The sequence below is a fragment of the Cervus elaphus genome, chromosome 10 (genome assembly GCF_910594005.1).
Source record: "Cervus elaphus chromosome 10, mCerEla1.1, whole genome shotgun sequence".
NCBI lineage: Eukaryota > Metazoa > Chordata > Mammalia > Artiodactyla > Cervidae > Cervus > Cervus elaphus.
In genome coordinates this window covers 51,404,850-51,421,832 of record NC_057824.1, presented here as the reverse complement: position 1 = coordinate 51,421,832, position 16,983 = coordinate 51,404,850, and the positions used below count along the sequence as shown (strand labels likewise).

At 45.8% G+C, this 16,983-nt stretch overlaps 1 protein-coding gene across 2 annotated transcripts in view; it reads left to right on the top strand.

Annotated features, from left to right (window-relative positions):
* The window catches only part of LMTK2 (lemur tyrosine kinase 2), a 72,875-nt gene that overhangs the window by 17,660 nt on the left and 38,232 nt on the right, over nt 1–16,983 (top strand). For both annotated transcript variants that reach the window (XM_043915311.1, XM_043915310.1), the window contains exons 2-6: nt 6,792–6,916; nt 9,953–10,097; nt 12,049–12,122; nt 12,541–12,659; nt 16,370–16,457. In XM_043915311.1, the coding sequence (XP_043771246.1) occupies nt 6,792–6,916; nt 9,953–10,097; nt 12,049–12,122; nt 12,541–12,659; nt 16,370–16,457 (551 nt within the window). The remainder of the gene's footprint in view (nt 1–6,791; nt 6,917–9,952; nt 10,098–12,048; nt 12,123–12,540; nt 12,660–16,369; nt 16,458–16,983) is intronic.

Here is a 16,983-nt window from a genome sequence, read left to right as displayed (position 1 = left end):
AGGCGCCCTCTCTGGTCCCCTGGTGACCTCGTGTGACACTGTCCTGACCTGTTCTCTTTCTTTCTGGTTTTTTTTTCTTTTCTTGTTTTCATTTAAACATACGGCCTGCAGATGGGTTAAACCGAACACCCGTCCCGAATTCATGCACAGAAGCCCTAACCTCTGATAACTCAGAGTGTGACCTGATTTGCAGATGGGGTCTTACAGAGGTGACGAGGTGAAGATGAGGTCGTGAGGAGGGCTGTGATTCGGCATGACCGTGTCCTTGCTTGCAGGGGACTTTTGGACACAGAGATAGGCGCCGGGGGAAGGCCATGTGAAGATGCTGGGGAGCCACAGGCCGCGTCCCACAGCCCCGCGGAACCAGCCCTGCCCACCCTTCATCTGGGACTTGGAGCCTCCAGAGCTGTCTGTGCCAGTTCACCCTCCATGACAGCGTTTCTAAAAAACTTAACACATGCATTGTAAATTGTTATGTCTACTGTTTTTTTTTTTTCTTTTAAGCTTTACTTAATAGATGTGAGGCATTTATTTAATAAATGAAAAACTTCAAACATCCATAAGACCAGACAGGGCCTGCAGTGAGTTCCCATGTATGTACCTTTCACCCAGCTTGAATCCGCTGGAGGCCAGCTTGCTTCATACTACCCCCATCACTTTCTCTACCCTCATACTATCTTGAAGTGAATTTCAGACATAGCTCAGTAGGTCACTATCTGTGAGAGGTTAAGACGACTCTTAAAAACAGAAGCAGTATCAGTTTTTTCCTCAGAGAACTGAATCATGCTTCTTGAGTATGGTCACTTGTCAGTGCACAGATTTCCAGCTGTCTCTGTTGAGTCAATTTTTTTTACGGTTTTGAATCGTGTTTCAGATAACACCTATACACTGCACTTGGTTGGTATGTCTTTCTTAAACTCTCTTCTAGTTCCTTCTTTATCTTTCTTTCTCTCTCCTTGTAATTCATCAGGTTTTTCTCCTTGAGTGTTTTTCATAGCCTGAATTTTGCTGGTTATGTTCTTGTTAGGGAATTCAATACATTCCAACATTCTCTTTATTTCCTGTTAATTGGTATTTAGACCTAGAGGCTTGGTCAGATACAAGTTTGATATTTTGTTACTGTTGGATTGTAGTGGGTGATGGTGTGTTTTTCCATCTGGAGGCACATACTGTTAGATTGTCTGTCTTTTTGCATCATTGTTGTTCAGTCGCTAAGTTGTGTCCAGCTGTTTGCCATCCTATGGATTGCAGCACACCAGGCTTCCCTGTCCTTCACTGTCTTCCTGTCTTCACTGTTTGCTCAGATTCATGTTCATTGAGTCAGTGATGCCATCCAACCACCTCATCCTCTGTCACCCCCTTCTCCTGCCCTCGATCTTTCCAGCATCAGGGTCTTTTCCAATGAGTCAGCTCTTCGCATCAGGTGGCCAGAGTATTGGAGCTTCAGCATCAGTCCTTCAAATGGATAGTCAGGGTTGATTTCCTTTAGGATTGACTGGTTTGATCACCTTGCAGTCCAAGGGGCTCTCGAGAGTCTTCTCCAGCACAATTCAAAAGCATTAATTTTTCAGCGCTCAGCCTTCTTTATGGTCCAACTCTCACATCTGTACATGACTACTGGAAAAACCATAGCTTTGACTATATGGACCTTTGTCAACAAAGTGATGTCTCTGCTTTTTAATATGCTGTCTAGGTTTGTCATAGCTTTCCTTCCAAGGAGCAAGCGTCTTTTAATTTCGGGTCTGCAATCACCATCCACATTGATTTTGGAGCCCAAGAAAATAAAGTCTCTCACTGTTTCCATTGTTTCCCCATCTGTTTGCCATGAAGTGATGGGACCAGAGGCCATGATCTTCGTTTTCTGAATGTTGAGATTTAAGCCAACTTTTTCACTCTTCTCTTTCACTTTCATCAAGAGGCTCTTAGTTCCTCTTCGCTTTCTGCCATAAAGCTGCTGTCATCTGCGTATCTGAGTTTATTGATATTTCTCCCAGCAATCTTGATTGCAGCGTGTGCGAATGTTGGCAGGTCCCTAAGTAGCTTTGGGAAAGGGACTGGTGGCTAGAGGAAGGAACCGTGCGATTAGAGAATTTGAAGCTTCAGTCTCGCCCTTTATGACTTGAGCCACTGAGCAACCAAAGAGTAAGTAGGAGGCAGTTTTCTTTGTGAGAGCATATCGGCTGGTAACCAAGGAGAGAGTGATGAAACGAGAAGGTCAGCATGTCACCGTCCCCTGTGGGTCTTGACACTGATCACCGTTTCTTTTTTATCTGTGAACCTTGAAGATTTTTAATTTAATTTGAAAATGGATTCACAGGTGAATCTTCAGTTGATTATGCATATATTCAAGTTCTGATCGGGGTTCTAGGCAGGGCTTTAAAATGGTGGAATTAATGATTGCGTGGCACGCCTCACTTACTCTGAGTCATTGCTGAGAAATCATGCTCCCCAGATTACCTGTCTGTAAAACATGATACGCACCTACCTCCTTGAGTCTCTCAAGTTCCCTAACTTAGTAAATCAAGTGCTGGGGAGATGTCTATTAAAACGGTTTGGGAACTAAAATAAAAACTTATACTGGCTGCACCTTTGAGATGCTGTGTTTTTGCATTGGAGTCTTGGGGAGGCGTACGAAGCACCCCAAACCTCTCATTATCCTTGTTCCCAGTTTGTAATCAGCCAGGCAGCCTCAATGTGCGGAGGAGACACTCCTGTCATTATTGATGTTTTCCCTTAGGCAGTGATCGGTTTGACTTACACGTTTCTGAATGCTGCAGCCTGAGAATGTCAAAGGAAAGCTGTCTTTCTTCACAGCTGCTTAACTTGCAACCAGGAACCTTGCAGGGGCCCGGGTTGCAGTCTGACCATGGGGGCCACGGGGCTTTCCTTGCAGTTCCTCACGTCTAGAGTTTGCTTCCTCTCTGTGGTTTGTGCAAACCCAGCTCACCTTGCCACCCACGGGAGGCTGGTTTGTTTTCTTCATTTTATGCAAGTTCTTTTTTGTATGGAAGTTTTCTTTGTTGATATACAGAGCTTTTTTTCTCTCTTTTTAAATCACAATACTTTGGGTCAGTCAGAAGAAAAATGCAGTCAACGAAGTAGTTTTTAGAAGTGGTAAAATTGTAAAAATTTCTGCTCGAGGCTATCTAGAAAATTTTTTAGGTTAGTGATTTAGCATCCTCTCAGTGGGCCTGGCTGACACTGAGGTGAAGTAGGCTTGTGTACATTGAAGAAATCTGAGTCCAGCAGAGCAGAGGCCCCTGCAGTGTCTTTTTAAAAAAATTTTATTTGCTTTTAATTGGAGGATAATTGCTTTACAATCTTGTGTTGGTTTCTGCCACGCGTCAGCGTGAATCAGCCCCAGGTCTGTGTGTCCCCTCCGTCTTGAGCCTCCCGCCCACCTCCCGCCCCGTCCCACCCGTCTAGGTCGTCACAGAGCCCAGGGAGGATTTGAGCGCTCTCCCTGTGGAGTCAGAACAGAAATAAATACGTTTTCATGGACGGGCAAAACTCAGCATGACCATTTATTTTTAACATGGGTATGACTTCTCATGTCTACCTGATGACTCAGAGGAGATAGTTTTATGAATCAGATCATTGAGCTGGCCCTCAGGCAGTTTTGATCAAATGTTATGGTAGGTGGTAATGATAAAAAGGATGAAACAAGGGGGAAAAGTTGTTTACTCTTCACTCTGTGGAGTTTGGGGGGGAGCCCCAAAATTGTGAACTGCCCTGATTACAGTGCGAGGCTTCCATCTGAAGCACTTAGGCTAGGCTGTTTTTGAATGTTATAAACAACGAGACAGAATGATGTGATGTTGAGGGAATCGGGGCAGAGGAGAGGGCTTGAGGCCAGCGCCCTGGACTGAGTCTGGCCTGGCCACCCTCTCATCTTGGGTGTTCTTGGGCATGTCGGTGTCCTTGTTCCTGACGTGGAGCTGGTGTCCTGATGGTCGAGTGAAAATAGTGCTTATCGTCTGTGAAATCTCAGATGTGACCAATTATGACATTCCCTTAATTCTCTGCCATTAAGAAAGAAGAGACACTGCCAATGAAAACCGCTTCCTCTCAAGTGTAAAATACCCCTAACATGTGGCGCGGTGGGCAAACCGCGTCTTAAAGATGAGTGAGATACAGCGTATATGAAAGTGCTTTGCCACGTAAGCCTCAGGAGTGGTCTTTGACCTTATCGTACGAACGAGTCAGGGCAGTGAAACGGTTCTGGGAACCAACACCAATGGGCGGCACAGGCCAGGCTGTGTCTTGGTTCCTAGGAGGTCGGCCCTCCGGCTTGGGATTCTCGCTTAGCTTAGTTTCCCAGATGGACGTCAGTGTCCCTAGTTGGTGAATTCTGCGGTCTTCCTTGTTCATGTGTGGATTTCCCTCTGTGTGCAGTTTTGTTGGTCTAGAACTTGCAGCTTCTAGACAACCCTTGGTTGCTGCTGCTGCTAAGTCACTTTAGTCGTGTCCGACTCTGTGTAACCCCACAGACGGCAGCCCACCAGGCTCCCCCGTCCCTGGGATTCTCCAGGCAAGAACACTGGAGTGGGTTGCCATTTCCTTCTCCAGTGCATGAAAGTGAAAAGTGAAAGTGAAGTCACTCAGTCATGTCCGATTCTTAGCGACTCCATGGACCGCAGCCCACCAGGCTCCTCCGTCCATGGGATTCTCCAGGCAAGAGTCCTGGAGTGGGGTGCCAGTGCCTTCTCCAACACTTGGTTAACCGTGTTGTTTTTAGGAAGGAAGGCTGCAACGGAGTCCAAACCCCCTTGTAACACAGCAGGTTTCACAGCGCTCTCTCTTTTGTTGTTGGAAGGGAATTGAGTCCTGCATCGACGTGCAGGCCTCGTTGCTCTTCAGTGAAGTCGTGTTATGTTCGAGAATGCGTTTCACTCACAGAGGAGTGTGCTCGATGTTTGTTTTCTTCTCCCTTGCTGCTGTCTCATTTAAGGAGACACTTCACTTGTCTCCAGGCTTCCTCCTCGGTGCCTCTGAACACATAATTAGCCGCAGGTGGAAAAGTTTGTTTCTGACTTTCCCGTGGCAGTCATTTCACAGTATATATGTATATCAGATTATCATGTTGTATACCTTAAACTTACACCGTGCTATATGTTATATCTCAAAGTGGGAGAAAAAGAAAGAGAAGTATATTTCTTTGTAAAACACCAGTAGGTGAGACTGAACAATTTGCTGTTACAAAAACACAAAGGTTCAGAGTAAGCCTACCTGAATAAGATGATGTCTAGATAACTGAGTCTTTGCTGAAAGTGAGCTGTCAGAGTCTTTGTGCTCCCGACAGGGGTTGCAGGCTTCTTATCAGTGGCTCACATGGAGTGTCTATTGCAGATTCTTTTCGAAACAGCCCTCTAAAGATGTGGAAGTTATTCTGAGCTGTCCCCTCACCCCCAAGCAAAAACCGGTCACAGGCTGTAGTCACAGGTGTGTCGTTTCCAGTTTCTCTATCATGACCGGGGCTCCCTAGAGAAGTGGCTGATTCTAAAGCCAGAAGAGGGAAAATATAAGGGAAACTTGGAGCCTCCTGTAGCTCCAGAGTGAGGAAGTGTTGGAGGAAAAAAAAAAAAAAGAGGGGGGCATGTCCGAAGGACCCAGGCGTTAGCTTGAAAGAGCTCCCCGCGGGGCCAAAGCTGGCACAATCTGAGCTGCAGAGTCATGAGAATAATGGAGTATCACCCAAAGTATAGAATAGAGTAAATATCTGTGAGTTCATAACTTTATCAATGACTGAAAATGCAGGAATAGGGACAACTCTCCCTTACAGAAGAGTCCCAAGTAATACATGTTGAAGAACAAAGGCAAATAGAAAAATCACCAGTAGAGCATCACAGTGTATGTGTTTCCAGAGACCCAGTGTGTGGGCAGAGCCTCAGAGCGCGTCCCCCTGGTTATCAGTGACTGTAGTCATTTTAACCTACCCCTGCACATCAGTAACACTGCTCCCTCCAAGAAGTACAGCTAAATTCCCCTCCCCAGGCGTGTGCCCTGGACTCTGTGACCGGCTTCTGAAGAGAGGAGTGTGCAAAGGGAAAAGGAGACTGTTAACTTTCCTGGTCTTCCTGGCGGAGACCACCTGGGCCCCGGGACCCGGCTTCACGTAGCCAGTAGTGAGTTGTGCCAACATCACGTGCCCCAGATACGATGTCACGCGAAGGATGTTTCACCCGGCCGTATTCTAGATTCTTCCCACATACTTGTAACCTCAGCCCAGTTCTGAGAAAACATCAGGCAACCCCAGTTGAGGGATAGTCTGCAAAGTCACTGACCAGTACTCTTCAGAAGCGTCACAGTTGTGAAGCACAGACAGAGACATCAGAGGTTGGATGAGATTAGGGCCATGATGAGTAAATGGAACATCGGTGGCCCTGGTTGAATCCTGGCAAAGAAAAGGGGTGTTGGTGGAAAAGCTGGTAAAGTCCAGGTACAGTCGGGGCTTCAGCTGGTGGTGTCGTACGCGTGTTGGTGTCTTAGCTCTGATAAACGTGCTGCGTAAGATGCTCAGGCTGGTGGAAGCTGGGGGAAGAGTGTACGGGCACGCTCTGCCTTGTCTCTGCAACTGCTGTAAATCTAAAATTGTTTCGAAATCAGAAGTTTAAAAAGAAAAAAAGACTCTCAACTTCTTATCCTAGGTTGGTCATCAGCTGTATCTTGAGCATTTGAGAATGATTTTATTAACTCTTGGTCCCATTTATATATGGCAGAAAATATATTGATTCGCTTATTAAAGTCGATTTTGGAATGCCTGTGTTAACATTGTTTATTTCTCTTTCCAGGGGAGGCACCTGTTGCAGAAATTTCCACGTCTTTTGTGATCCTCTCTGTGGGCAGTTTAATGACATTAATAGTGTTAATTGCAAACTGTGTATCCTGCTGTAAGGACCCAGAGATAGACTTCAAGGTGAGCACAGATGGAAGGAACTGTAAAGTCACCCCTGATACGGTTACCAACAGCGAGGCTGCATATCATGGCCCCTGGGGGACAGGGCTGGCGATTTTTTCTTTCCCCTGAAGGGGCCAGAGAGTAACCATTAAAGTGAAATAAAGAGCTGTTGTAAATAGTAAGTACTGTGGGCCACGCGGTCTCTGTCAAGGCTGCTTAGCCTCACCTCTGTCGTGGCCACGTGAGCCCCAGACAGCATGGAAGCAAGTGGTCCCCACTGTGTGTCGGTGAAGCTTCACGTACACAGTGCAGTAGGCCGTCTGCGTCTGGGCCCCCGGCCGCAGCTGCCAGCTTGGCCTCGGAGCCTCACGGACAGGAACCACTTGCCTGTCCTAATGGAAGTTTTGCTGAGTAAGGAATAAGGAACGGTGATTCAGTTCACTTGCTGTAAAGCCTGTAGGGAGAAGCAGGCTGGTTTTGATTCTTTTTCTAAACTTGCGAGTGCTGGTGTATTTGTGGTTGTTGAGTGACAGAAGCCAGGGGATCCCCCAGTGCCTTTTGTTTGTCAGGAGCAGCATCTGGTAATAAAGCTGGCCCGGGTGGGAGGTGAGGGGTGGGGGGTGTGTGATAACATAGAGGGGCTGGCCTGGTAGCTTCTGGGCGGAGTCTGCTGGAAACCACCTGGGGTGTCCTCTCTAGAACTTGCAGCTGGCATGCTTTAGGGCTCAGTGAAGACTTATTTAAAAGGAGTCCATGAAACAAGGCAGGGAAAGAAGGGGGTGTGTGCAGAGAAAATGGTCCTGCAGGTAGAGCTTTAGTGCCTGATGACAGTCGTGGGGCTGTCCCACAAGCCCTGAGGACTGAGGTTCAAGTCGGGGGGAGCCTTTTCTGTGGACACGTGGCCTCATTTCTCCAGCTTCACACCTGCTTCCGTTGTGTGTCCCCTCTGCCTTGGGTCTGGTGGCAGCTCTGAGAACGGAAGACCTGCTGTCCCTTTGGCTGGACGCCAGTGTTAACACATGTTAGGGGGAGAGGGGGGCTGAAGGGGGCTGGAGGAAGACTCCCTAGCACGGGTCATTGTCTCTAGAAGACTCCCCGCCCAGAGGACATGAGCCCCCAAGGCCCTGGAATCGGTGCCGACCCTTCTGGGGGGCCCTGGTGACTGCACTGCCTGGGGGTACAGCAGCGGGCAGACTCACTCAGTCTCGCTGACGGGCCGTGCAGACACCTGGCCCTTTGGGGACAGACGTAAAGGCCGATCAGTGTTTCTGAAACCAGTCTCACGTCACAAGACCTCACTCTTGCCTTGAATCGTTCTTACCCCCTGACGCTCAGTGTGGGCCCAGGGTGTCCGTGACGACGCAGACTCGGGGAGTGTGTGTGTTTATCAGGCCTCCCCAGGTGACTGCTGCAGCCGCTCAGGGCCCACACTGCTCAGAAGAGCCTCACCAGCTTCAGACGGTGTGACGGGAGGAGGGAGTCACCGTCCAGCACTCGTGGTCTTCCTTTGGCCTTAGAGGGGTGGCGTTCCAGAACTGAATGGCCCCTGGGAAGTCATTTCCTGACCAGGAGGCTTAGCCTGGTCAAGTCACTGGCCTGCGGGAGCGCGTCCAGGCAGTGGAGGGCGTAACTAAGAGTGACCCCGTCTCCACCACGGCCCCGTCGTTGTCGCTGTTAGGCTGTGTTACCTTTCTCAGTCTTTAGAATTCCTACTGCCTAATGGGATATCACGCGCTGCCCAGGTTAGGAGTGACGGATGGAGTTGTTTTTTAAACGAGAACCTTGAGGAATGTCCGAAGGGGAAACCAGACAGAGCTCTTCTGTTTCGGGGTGACCTCACAGATTGTAGTGTCCTCCTCTCCCCTCCCCAGCAGATAGTGATAGTATCCTGATGCGTTTGGCAACACCTGTGACGTGTATGAAAATACAAAATGCTACCTCAGCAACATCCATCCTTACACCTGGCAGCTTCTCCCGTGCACGGGGTGGGGTCAAGGGAGGTGGTAGAAAAGAGTTTGGTCACGTAGAGGGCTGGAAAACAGTCCCGTCCGGCTTCTGTCATGGCGCCTGGCGGGGTAATGCTCATTAGTCATCTGAGTGACCTTGATAGTCGTCTGTATCCATGTTAAATTAACACAGGCACCAAGACAGGCCCAGCTCGCTGAATGGATGATACAGGAGTCAGGATAGCTCTGCTGGACAGGGACACTTAAAAGGGTTCCGCAGCCCGGTTGGTGCAGCCTCCGTTTTAAAGTCACCATCTTTAGAAAGCCAGATGTTCTTAATGTTTATTGCACTTATGTGCTGCAGAGTTTAATACTGACCTTCATGGTTCAGATCCTGATGGTTTTTCTACCTCCTTTAGTACGTTTATGCATTGTTACTCTTGCCAGAGAAATAGGACTCACTTAAAAATATCTTTTCTGAGTCTTTTAACTGTCTTTATTTTGATTGAAATCACAAGACACCAGAAATACATATACAATTCAAAAATAAATGTTTTAATTCAGTATGCAAAGAGATCTGTGAAAGTGAATAATAATAGTAAAAAGAATGCCTTAAACTGGCCCAGGTTCAATCCCTGGGTTGGGAAGATCCCTTGGAGAAGAATATGGCAAACCTACTCCAGTGTTCTTGTCCAGGAAATTCCACGAACAGAGAAGCCTGGCTAGCCCCAGTCCACGGGGTCATAAAGAGTTGGACATGGCTGGTGACTAACACTTTCACTTTCATAGTAACTTAAAAATAAAATTTTGAGCCTGTAAATTTTAAGTTCTAGGTGTCATTTTAGAAAACTTTGCATTTAACTTCAAGTTGATCGGTTTAAAAAGTTACATACGATAATTGATTTTCAGATCTTATTCTGTTTAGGGTCACAGAACACAGTTACATATGTTTTTTACTTGAAGACAATATGAATTGGGAAAAAAAATTATGGCAGGGTGTTCCCAATGAGTGAATAAATGTTCATGTCTTACATGTTAGCAGATGTTTTTGGCACTTGCTCTCAAGCGGATTTATATTAGACACAGCGTCGCTCTTCCTTCATTTTAGGAATTTGAAGATAATTTCGACGATGAGATCGATTTTACACCACCAGCAGAAGACACTCCCTCTGTCCAGTCTCCAGCAGAAGTTTTCACACTTTCAGTACCAACGGTCTCACTACCAGCTCCATCACAGTTCCAGCCTTCTGTAGGTAAGGCCTTCCATCCTGATGTCATGTTTCCATGAATAACCTCTGATTCCTGAGAAAGGAAGCCTTGCTACTAGTCATAAAATGATTGGACTGCGTGTCTCCTCCACCTGCTGATTTCTCTGCCTTCTGCTCTGTGGTGAAGCACCACTCTGGCGGTCAGACTTAAGTTCATTGATGTTTCCATTTGTTTCTTTCTTCCTCCTCCTCAGACTGGATAATCTCATTTGACCTGCCTTCAAGTTTACTGATTATCCAAAATCTGTTGTTGAACCCTTCTTGTGATTTTTTTTTTCCCCCAGTTCTTGCACTTTCAGCTCTAAAACTCTGGCTCCTTTTAATCATTTCTCTCACTTTATTGATCTTCTTTCAGTTTCCTATGGTTCTTTGCCTGTGGTTTCCTTTAGCCCTTTCAGCGTATTTAAGATGCGTGATTTAAGCTCTTGTCCAGTAAGGCCGGTGTCTGTTTTCTCAGGGACACTTTCATTTAAATTTCCTTTGTACCAGTTCATGTACCATTATTTATTGTTCTCTACTTGTTTTGCAATTTTCTGTTGAAAACTGGATATTTTGAATAACATGATATGAAAAAAAAAGGGAACAAGGAACAGATGCCATCTGGGTCCTGACAGCCTGACTCTGCCAGGGCAGGTGCCCAGCCTGGCCGCTGACAGCTCTGCCTCAGCCTTCAGTTCCTCAGAGGTGACGCCTCTGTTCTTGGGTCTCTTCTGAGCGGATGTCCTTCCCTGAGGATGCACATGGCTCCTAGGTTACCCCATATGTGTAATAATAGCTTTTTAAAAAGAGCTCCTTTCCCCCCACCCCAGATTTCACTGAGCTTTTCCGCTGAAGCTTCAGCCTGTTTATTATTGCCTCAGTTGTTGATTTCTGCCCTGGGTGGCAGCGCCTTGTCCACCTGGCTTTTGTTGTTTTGAGGCACATGAAGCCTCCACATCCTGATAGAGCCCAGTTCAGTGGAAGAAGGGACACCCCTGCAGCAGGCCTTCCTTCCGGGAAGCCCCGGTCAGGTCAAGAGAGACACAGTTCCTGGGGAAGGAGGCCACTCTGCTCCCTCTGGGACCAGCACCCACTCTGGCACATGGGTTGTTTTTAAGATGTTTTTAAGAGGGAGGTGGGATGTGGGTGAATGAAAGGCCACAAAGAAATTCTCCCTTTTTCAGTGGCCTTTCTCCTAGTTCCCTTTGATTGCTCTAAACCTTCACCATCTTCCAGAGTTCTGATGAGGTTGAGTTTGTGACAAGACTTTCAGTGTTTCCAGAGAGGAGCAGTCTAGAGATCCCTACTCCCCACCCCACCCCCAACCCCCGTAAAAGTAAAGACAGCAAAGGCCAGCGAGCGGTGGTGACTGGCGGTTACAGCAGGGCTGTTGATCAGAGTGTTTGGTGCCGGAGCTCAGAGTCAGGGCAGGATACTCCTTCACAAATACTGTCAGTTTTAAAACTTTGTTTTTTTTATAATTTTGTTTACTGATGTTTTGGCTCTGAGGGCCTTTGTTGCTGGGCATGGGCTATTCTCTCGTTGCCGTGAGCAGGGCCTGCTCTCTGGTTGCAGCGCTGGGGCTTCTCGTTGCAGCGGCGTCTCTTGTTGCAGAGCACAGGCTCTGGGGTGTGCGGGCTTCAGCAGCTCTGCTGGGAGGGCTCAGCAGTTGCCGCTCCAGGGCTCTGGAGCACAGGCTCGATGGTTGTGGCTCATGGACTTAGTTGCTCCGCAGCATGTGGGATCTTTCCAGATCAGGGATTGAACCTGTGTCTCCTGCATTGGCAGGCAGACTCGTTACCGCTGAGCCATCAGAGAAGCCCTTAAGTATTTATTTCTATCTTTATTATCACAAACATTAAGTTTATATTAGCATTTGTACTTTATAGGTTATATACTGATTATGTCTTCTCATTAAATACTTACCTTTACTTCTTAAATGTTCTTTTTCCTACAGAAGGTTTGAAGCCCCAAGTTGCCCGCCACAGTCTGAACTACATACAGGAAATTGGGAATGGCTGGTTTGGAAAGGTAAAGTCTGCTCACTTTCGTTTTTTCCCCCCTGTTACACTGTTAGAATGCAGAGGCGCCTAAGTCTTACTGTGCATGACATTGCACACCTCCCTGCGCACTGTGGCGCCCGTTGCATTTCTCCATGGGCCCCTGAAACCACGTGGGAGCGTGAGCGTCAGTGCTTCTGGGTGTGTGAGTTTCCCCAGGAAGGCCTTTTATTTCTTTATCAGAGCCTTTTCTAATTGTTGGCACAAGAGCGGTGAGAATGGAAAAGAGATGGGAATTTTAGAAGCTTTTCATCCTCCTCCAATTATTTGTTTCTCCTCCTTTTCCCACTTCCCCTTATGACACTTAAAGCACATTTTAATAGGTAGATAGCATGGTTATAATGAAAACCGTTGTGAAGAACTGTTCCGTTTCTCATCTTTGGTTTTAGGTGCTCCTTGGAGAGATCTACACAGGCACTAGCGTAGCAAGAGTAATCGTGAAGGAGTTAAAAGCAAGCGCAAGCCCAAAGGAACAAGACACTTTTTTGAAAAATGGAGAACCATACTAGTAAGTAAACCATAGCATATGTTTTTCAAATGTGGTCTGTTGAAGATCAGGTGTTTAAAACCAGTTTGAGATTTCTGGTTGTAAAATACACAGTTTAAATAAGATCCAGAGTCTCACAGCACAAGACCCAACATGTCCAGGTTTCAATCGAAATCACTCATCTTTCCAAGAACCAAGAGAACTCAGCACAAGTAAGAAAAGGCAGCAGATGGTGGGAATGTAAATTAGTGCAGTCACTATGGAAAACAGTATGGAGCTTCCTCAAAAAACTAAAAATAGAGCTACCATAGGATCCAGCAATCTCACTCCTGGGCGTATGTCTGGACAAAGCTGTAATTCAGATAAAAGGTACATGCACCCCAATATGTTCATAGCAGCACTGTGTGCGACAGCCAGGACACAGAAACAGTCTGAGTGTTCATAGATGAATGGATAAAGGAGGAGTAGGTACAGTATATACAGTGAATACTACGCAGCCATAAACAAGAGTGAGATAATGCCATCTGCAGCAAGTCAGACAGAGAAAGACAAATACCATATGATACCACTTACATGTGGAGTTTAAACTATGATAGAAATGAATGTATCTACAAAACACAAGGAGACTCTCAGACAGAGAGAATAGACGTGTGGTTGCCACGTGGGAGGGGGGCTGAGGGAAGGCTGGGCTGGGAGCTTGGGATTAGCAGAGGCACGCCTTTGTATGGAGAACGGATAGCATCCAGGTCGCGCTGTTACAGCACAGGGACCTATGTTCAATATCCTGAGATAAATCATAATGGAAAAGAATATGAAAAAGCATGTATATCTGTAAGACGGAATCATTTTGACATATAGCAAAAATTAACACAACATCGAAAATCAACTATACTTCAATAAAATAAGTACACAGAAGACAACAAATACTAACACCAAGGTGAGAGAGATGTTTGGATTATCTGACAAGGAGTTTAAAACAGCCATTGTAAAAATGCTTCAGTGAACAATTAAATTATAGTGCCCTTGAAACAAATGAAACATGCAAAGCCTCAGCAAAGATATGGAGGACATCAAGAAGACCTGAATGGACACTTTAGAACTGAAAAAAATAGTAATCAAAATAAAATCTGAATAGATGAGTTCAGCAGCGGAATGGAGAGGACAAAGAAGGAGCATCAGTGAAGCTGAAGATAAATATCACCCAGTTCATGCAGCAAAAGAAAATAAGCTTAAAAAATGAAGAGTGCCCCAAGGACTTGGGGGACTTGAACAAAAGATCAGGATGTCCCAGATTGAAAGGAGATAGAAGGTGGCTAGAAAAGATGTTTGAAGAACTATTCACTGAAAATTATTCCACATTTTGCAAAGACAAACCTACAGATTCAAGACATGGAGAAAATCTCAAGCAGGATCAACCCAGAGAAATGTGTGCCAACACACATCATAGTCAGATGTCTGAAAACAACAGGCACAGTCTCAGGAGCAGGGAGAGGGAAGCTCCGTCTTACCTACGGGGCTGGGTTACCTTAGAAAAGGCGACTCTCAAATCAGAAATCTCAGCGCGTATGTCAAGGGACCAGAAAAAAAGAGCACAGTGAACTCAATGCAAGCAGGAGTAGATATTAAAGAAAAGAGCAGAAAACAAAAAGACAGTAGATAAAAATCAGTGAAACATAAAGCTGGCTCTTTGGAAAGACAATAAAATTGAAAAACCTCTAACAACACTTGACAGAGAACAGGAGAGAGAGATTCCTAATATGCAGATTCCTAATACCAGGAATGAAACAGACCCTACAGACATCAAGAGGATAGAATGGGACCAGCAGCTCTAGTATATATATTTGACAACTTAGATGACATGCACCAGTCACTCAAAAAGCACAAACCACCACAGTTCACTCATTATGACATAGGTTATTTGAATAGATTTGTTAAAGAAATGGAGTTTGAAACCTAAAAACTCTCCAGAAGAATCTCTGGGGTTAGACAGTTTGTCCAGAGAATTCTTCAAAGTAGTTGAAGATGGTATAGTCACTGCAGGCTAGTGAGACACTTTGTTAAAAAACTAAACATACATGTAACCACCATATGTATTAGCCACAGTTCTCTGGAGAAACAGGACCAGTAGGATCTATAGATAGAGAGATGGGCCGGTAGATAGATGGATGGATGAATAGGTAGGTGGGTAGGTAGACGGATAGGTAAATAGATGGATAGGTAGGTAGGTCGACAGATGAATGGATAGGTGGGTAGGTAGTTTATTTTAAGGAAATGGCTCATGCAGTTGCGGAGTCTGGCGAGTCTGCAGGTGGGGCCAGCAGGCTGGCGGCGCAGCAGCGCCACTGTCAGGTTCAGGTGAGGAGGCCGTCTGCTCGCAGTTTTCCTTCTTCACTGGGGGAGGCTGGTCTTTGTTCTGTTAAGGTCTTCACCTGATTGGAAGAGGCCCACCCACACTGTGGAGCATGATCTGCTTTTACTGAAAGTTAACTGATTTAATGATGGTCTCATCCCAAAACACCCTCACAGAAGTGGTCCAGAATAATGTTTGACCAAATATCTGTGGCACTATGGCCCAGCCAAGTTGACACAAAATTAACTATCACATCCTGTAATCAGTCTAGCTGTTGCACTCCTGGGCATTCATCTCGGAGAACTTATTTCCAGACAAAATCTCTTGCATGATTTTTTATAGCAGCTTTATTTATAATAGCCTCAAACTGGGAAAACTAAAATGCCATCCCTAGGTGACTGGTTTAGACAAACTGTGGTCCATCCAACCCGTGGAATTCTGCTTAGCAGTAAATGAGAAGGGACCCCCTGATGCAGGCAGCAACTTGGGTAATCCTAAAGGCATTATGTTGAGTGAAAAAATCAACCTCAGAAGGCCACACACTGTGTGATTTCATTTACATAATCTTCTCAAAATGAGACATGTGGGAAAGGAGACCAGATTAGTGGTTGCCAGGGCCGAGGGATGGTTGGTGGGGGTTGTCGGGTGTGACCATGGAGGGTGGCACGGAGCGCTTCGTGGTGGGGGGCAGTTATGTATTTCCATTGTGTAGTGGTTGTATGAATCTGCACACTTGGCAACAGGGGCCAGGCGCACACAGACACTGCACCCTAGCGTCAATGCCCTCGTTTCAGGATGGCATTGTGTTTGTCTCAGGTGTCACCAGGAAGGAAAACTGGGTGAAGGGAGCCTGGGACCTCTTTGTACTGTCTTTGCAACTTACTCTTATTTCATTATTGTTTTCAAAATAAAGATTAAAAAAAAAACAACAACGACATTTTGGCATATCTTTTTTTTTTTAAGCTTTGTTTTAGACAACATATTTTTCAAAAATGTTTGCATGTACAATGATTTATAAAAGCAGTATATAAACTAGATAGCCTAAGAAGTAACTGAGTTACTTAACATGTGGATTGAAATGCTTATTGAATATAGTCCGCCTTTTAAATGCTGCTTCAAAATGATTGCTATAAACTTAAATTGCCAGAGTTAAAAGGTTCTGATGATAGAAGTTGTTTTCATTTGTGAAAATGTTCACCTGCTTGCCTTTGAATTATTTAATCAATACATAGCTTAGAATGCATCTGTTAAATACAATCTTCTGGTGCACTTTTCAGTTGATCATATTTAAATCGTTAAGAATGTTCAATTTGGGGTTACTGTTTGAACAGTTTTACTGGCCTCCCTCATGAACACTGCTGTGACTTTTATTTTTTACCAGTATCCTTCAGCATCCAAATGTCCTCCAGTGTGTCGGACAATGTGTAGAAGCAATCCCCTATCTTCTGGTGTTCGAGTTCTGTGACCTGGTAAGTTTCTAGTACAAGTTCAAGGTCACGTATTCAGAAGTTTTTACCAAAGTGTTTCTGGCAGATGGAAATGCTGGTTGAGGGATGGCCTTCACTTCTATTCCAAAGAAGCATGATTAACAAGCTGTATATATTTGCTTTCAGTGGGTTATGTTGTAGTAAACTCTTCCCCGCACTCGCCCCCAGCCTGTGACCGAGCACAGTGGTCCTCGTCGGCTTGGGGTCAGCTGCAGCTCTCTTCCCGGCTGCGTTCATCTCCGCTCCAGGGTCGGTGTTTCATTCCGTCGCAGCTGCTGCGGGAAATGTGTATTGTGGTGATCAGGACAGTCTGTCTGTGTGGATCTTTTGGGTCAAGTTTATGAGGCTGTTCACATGTCCTGTTGGCTCCTCATTTGTGGAGAGGGGGCAAGAACAGAGGGAACCTGGGTCAGTTTTCTGTTAGGTATTGAGAGGCATGTTAAAATCTTCTGATTATGTATTTTCCTTATTTTTTCCTTATGGTTCTAGTTATTCTGTTTCGTACATT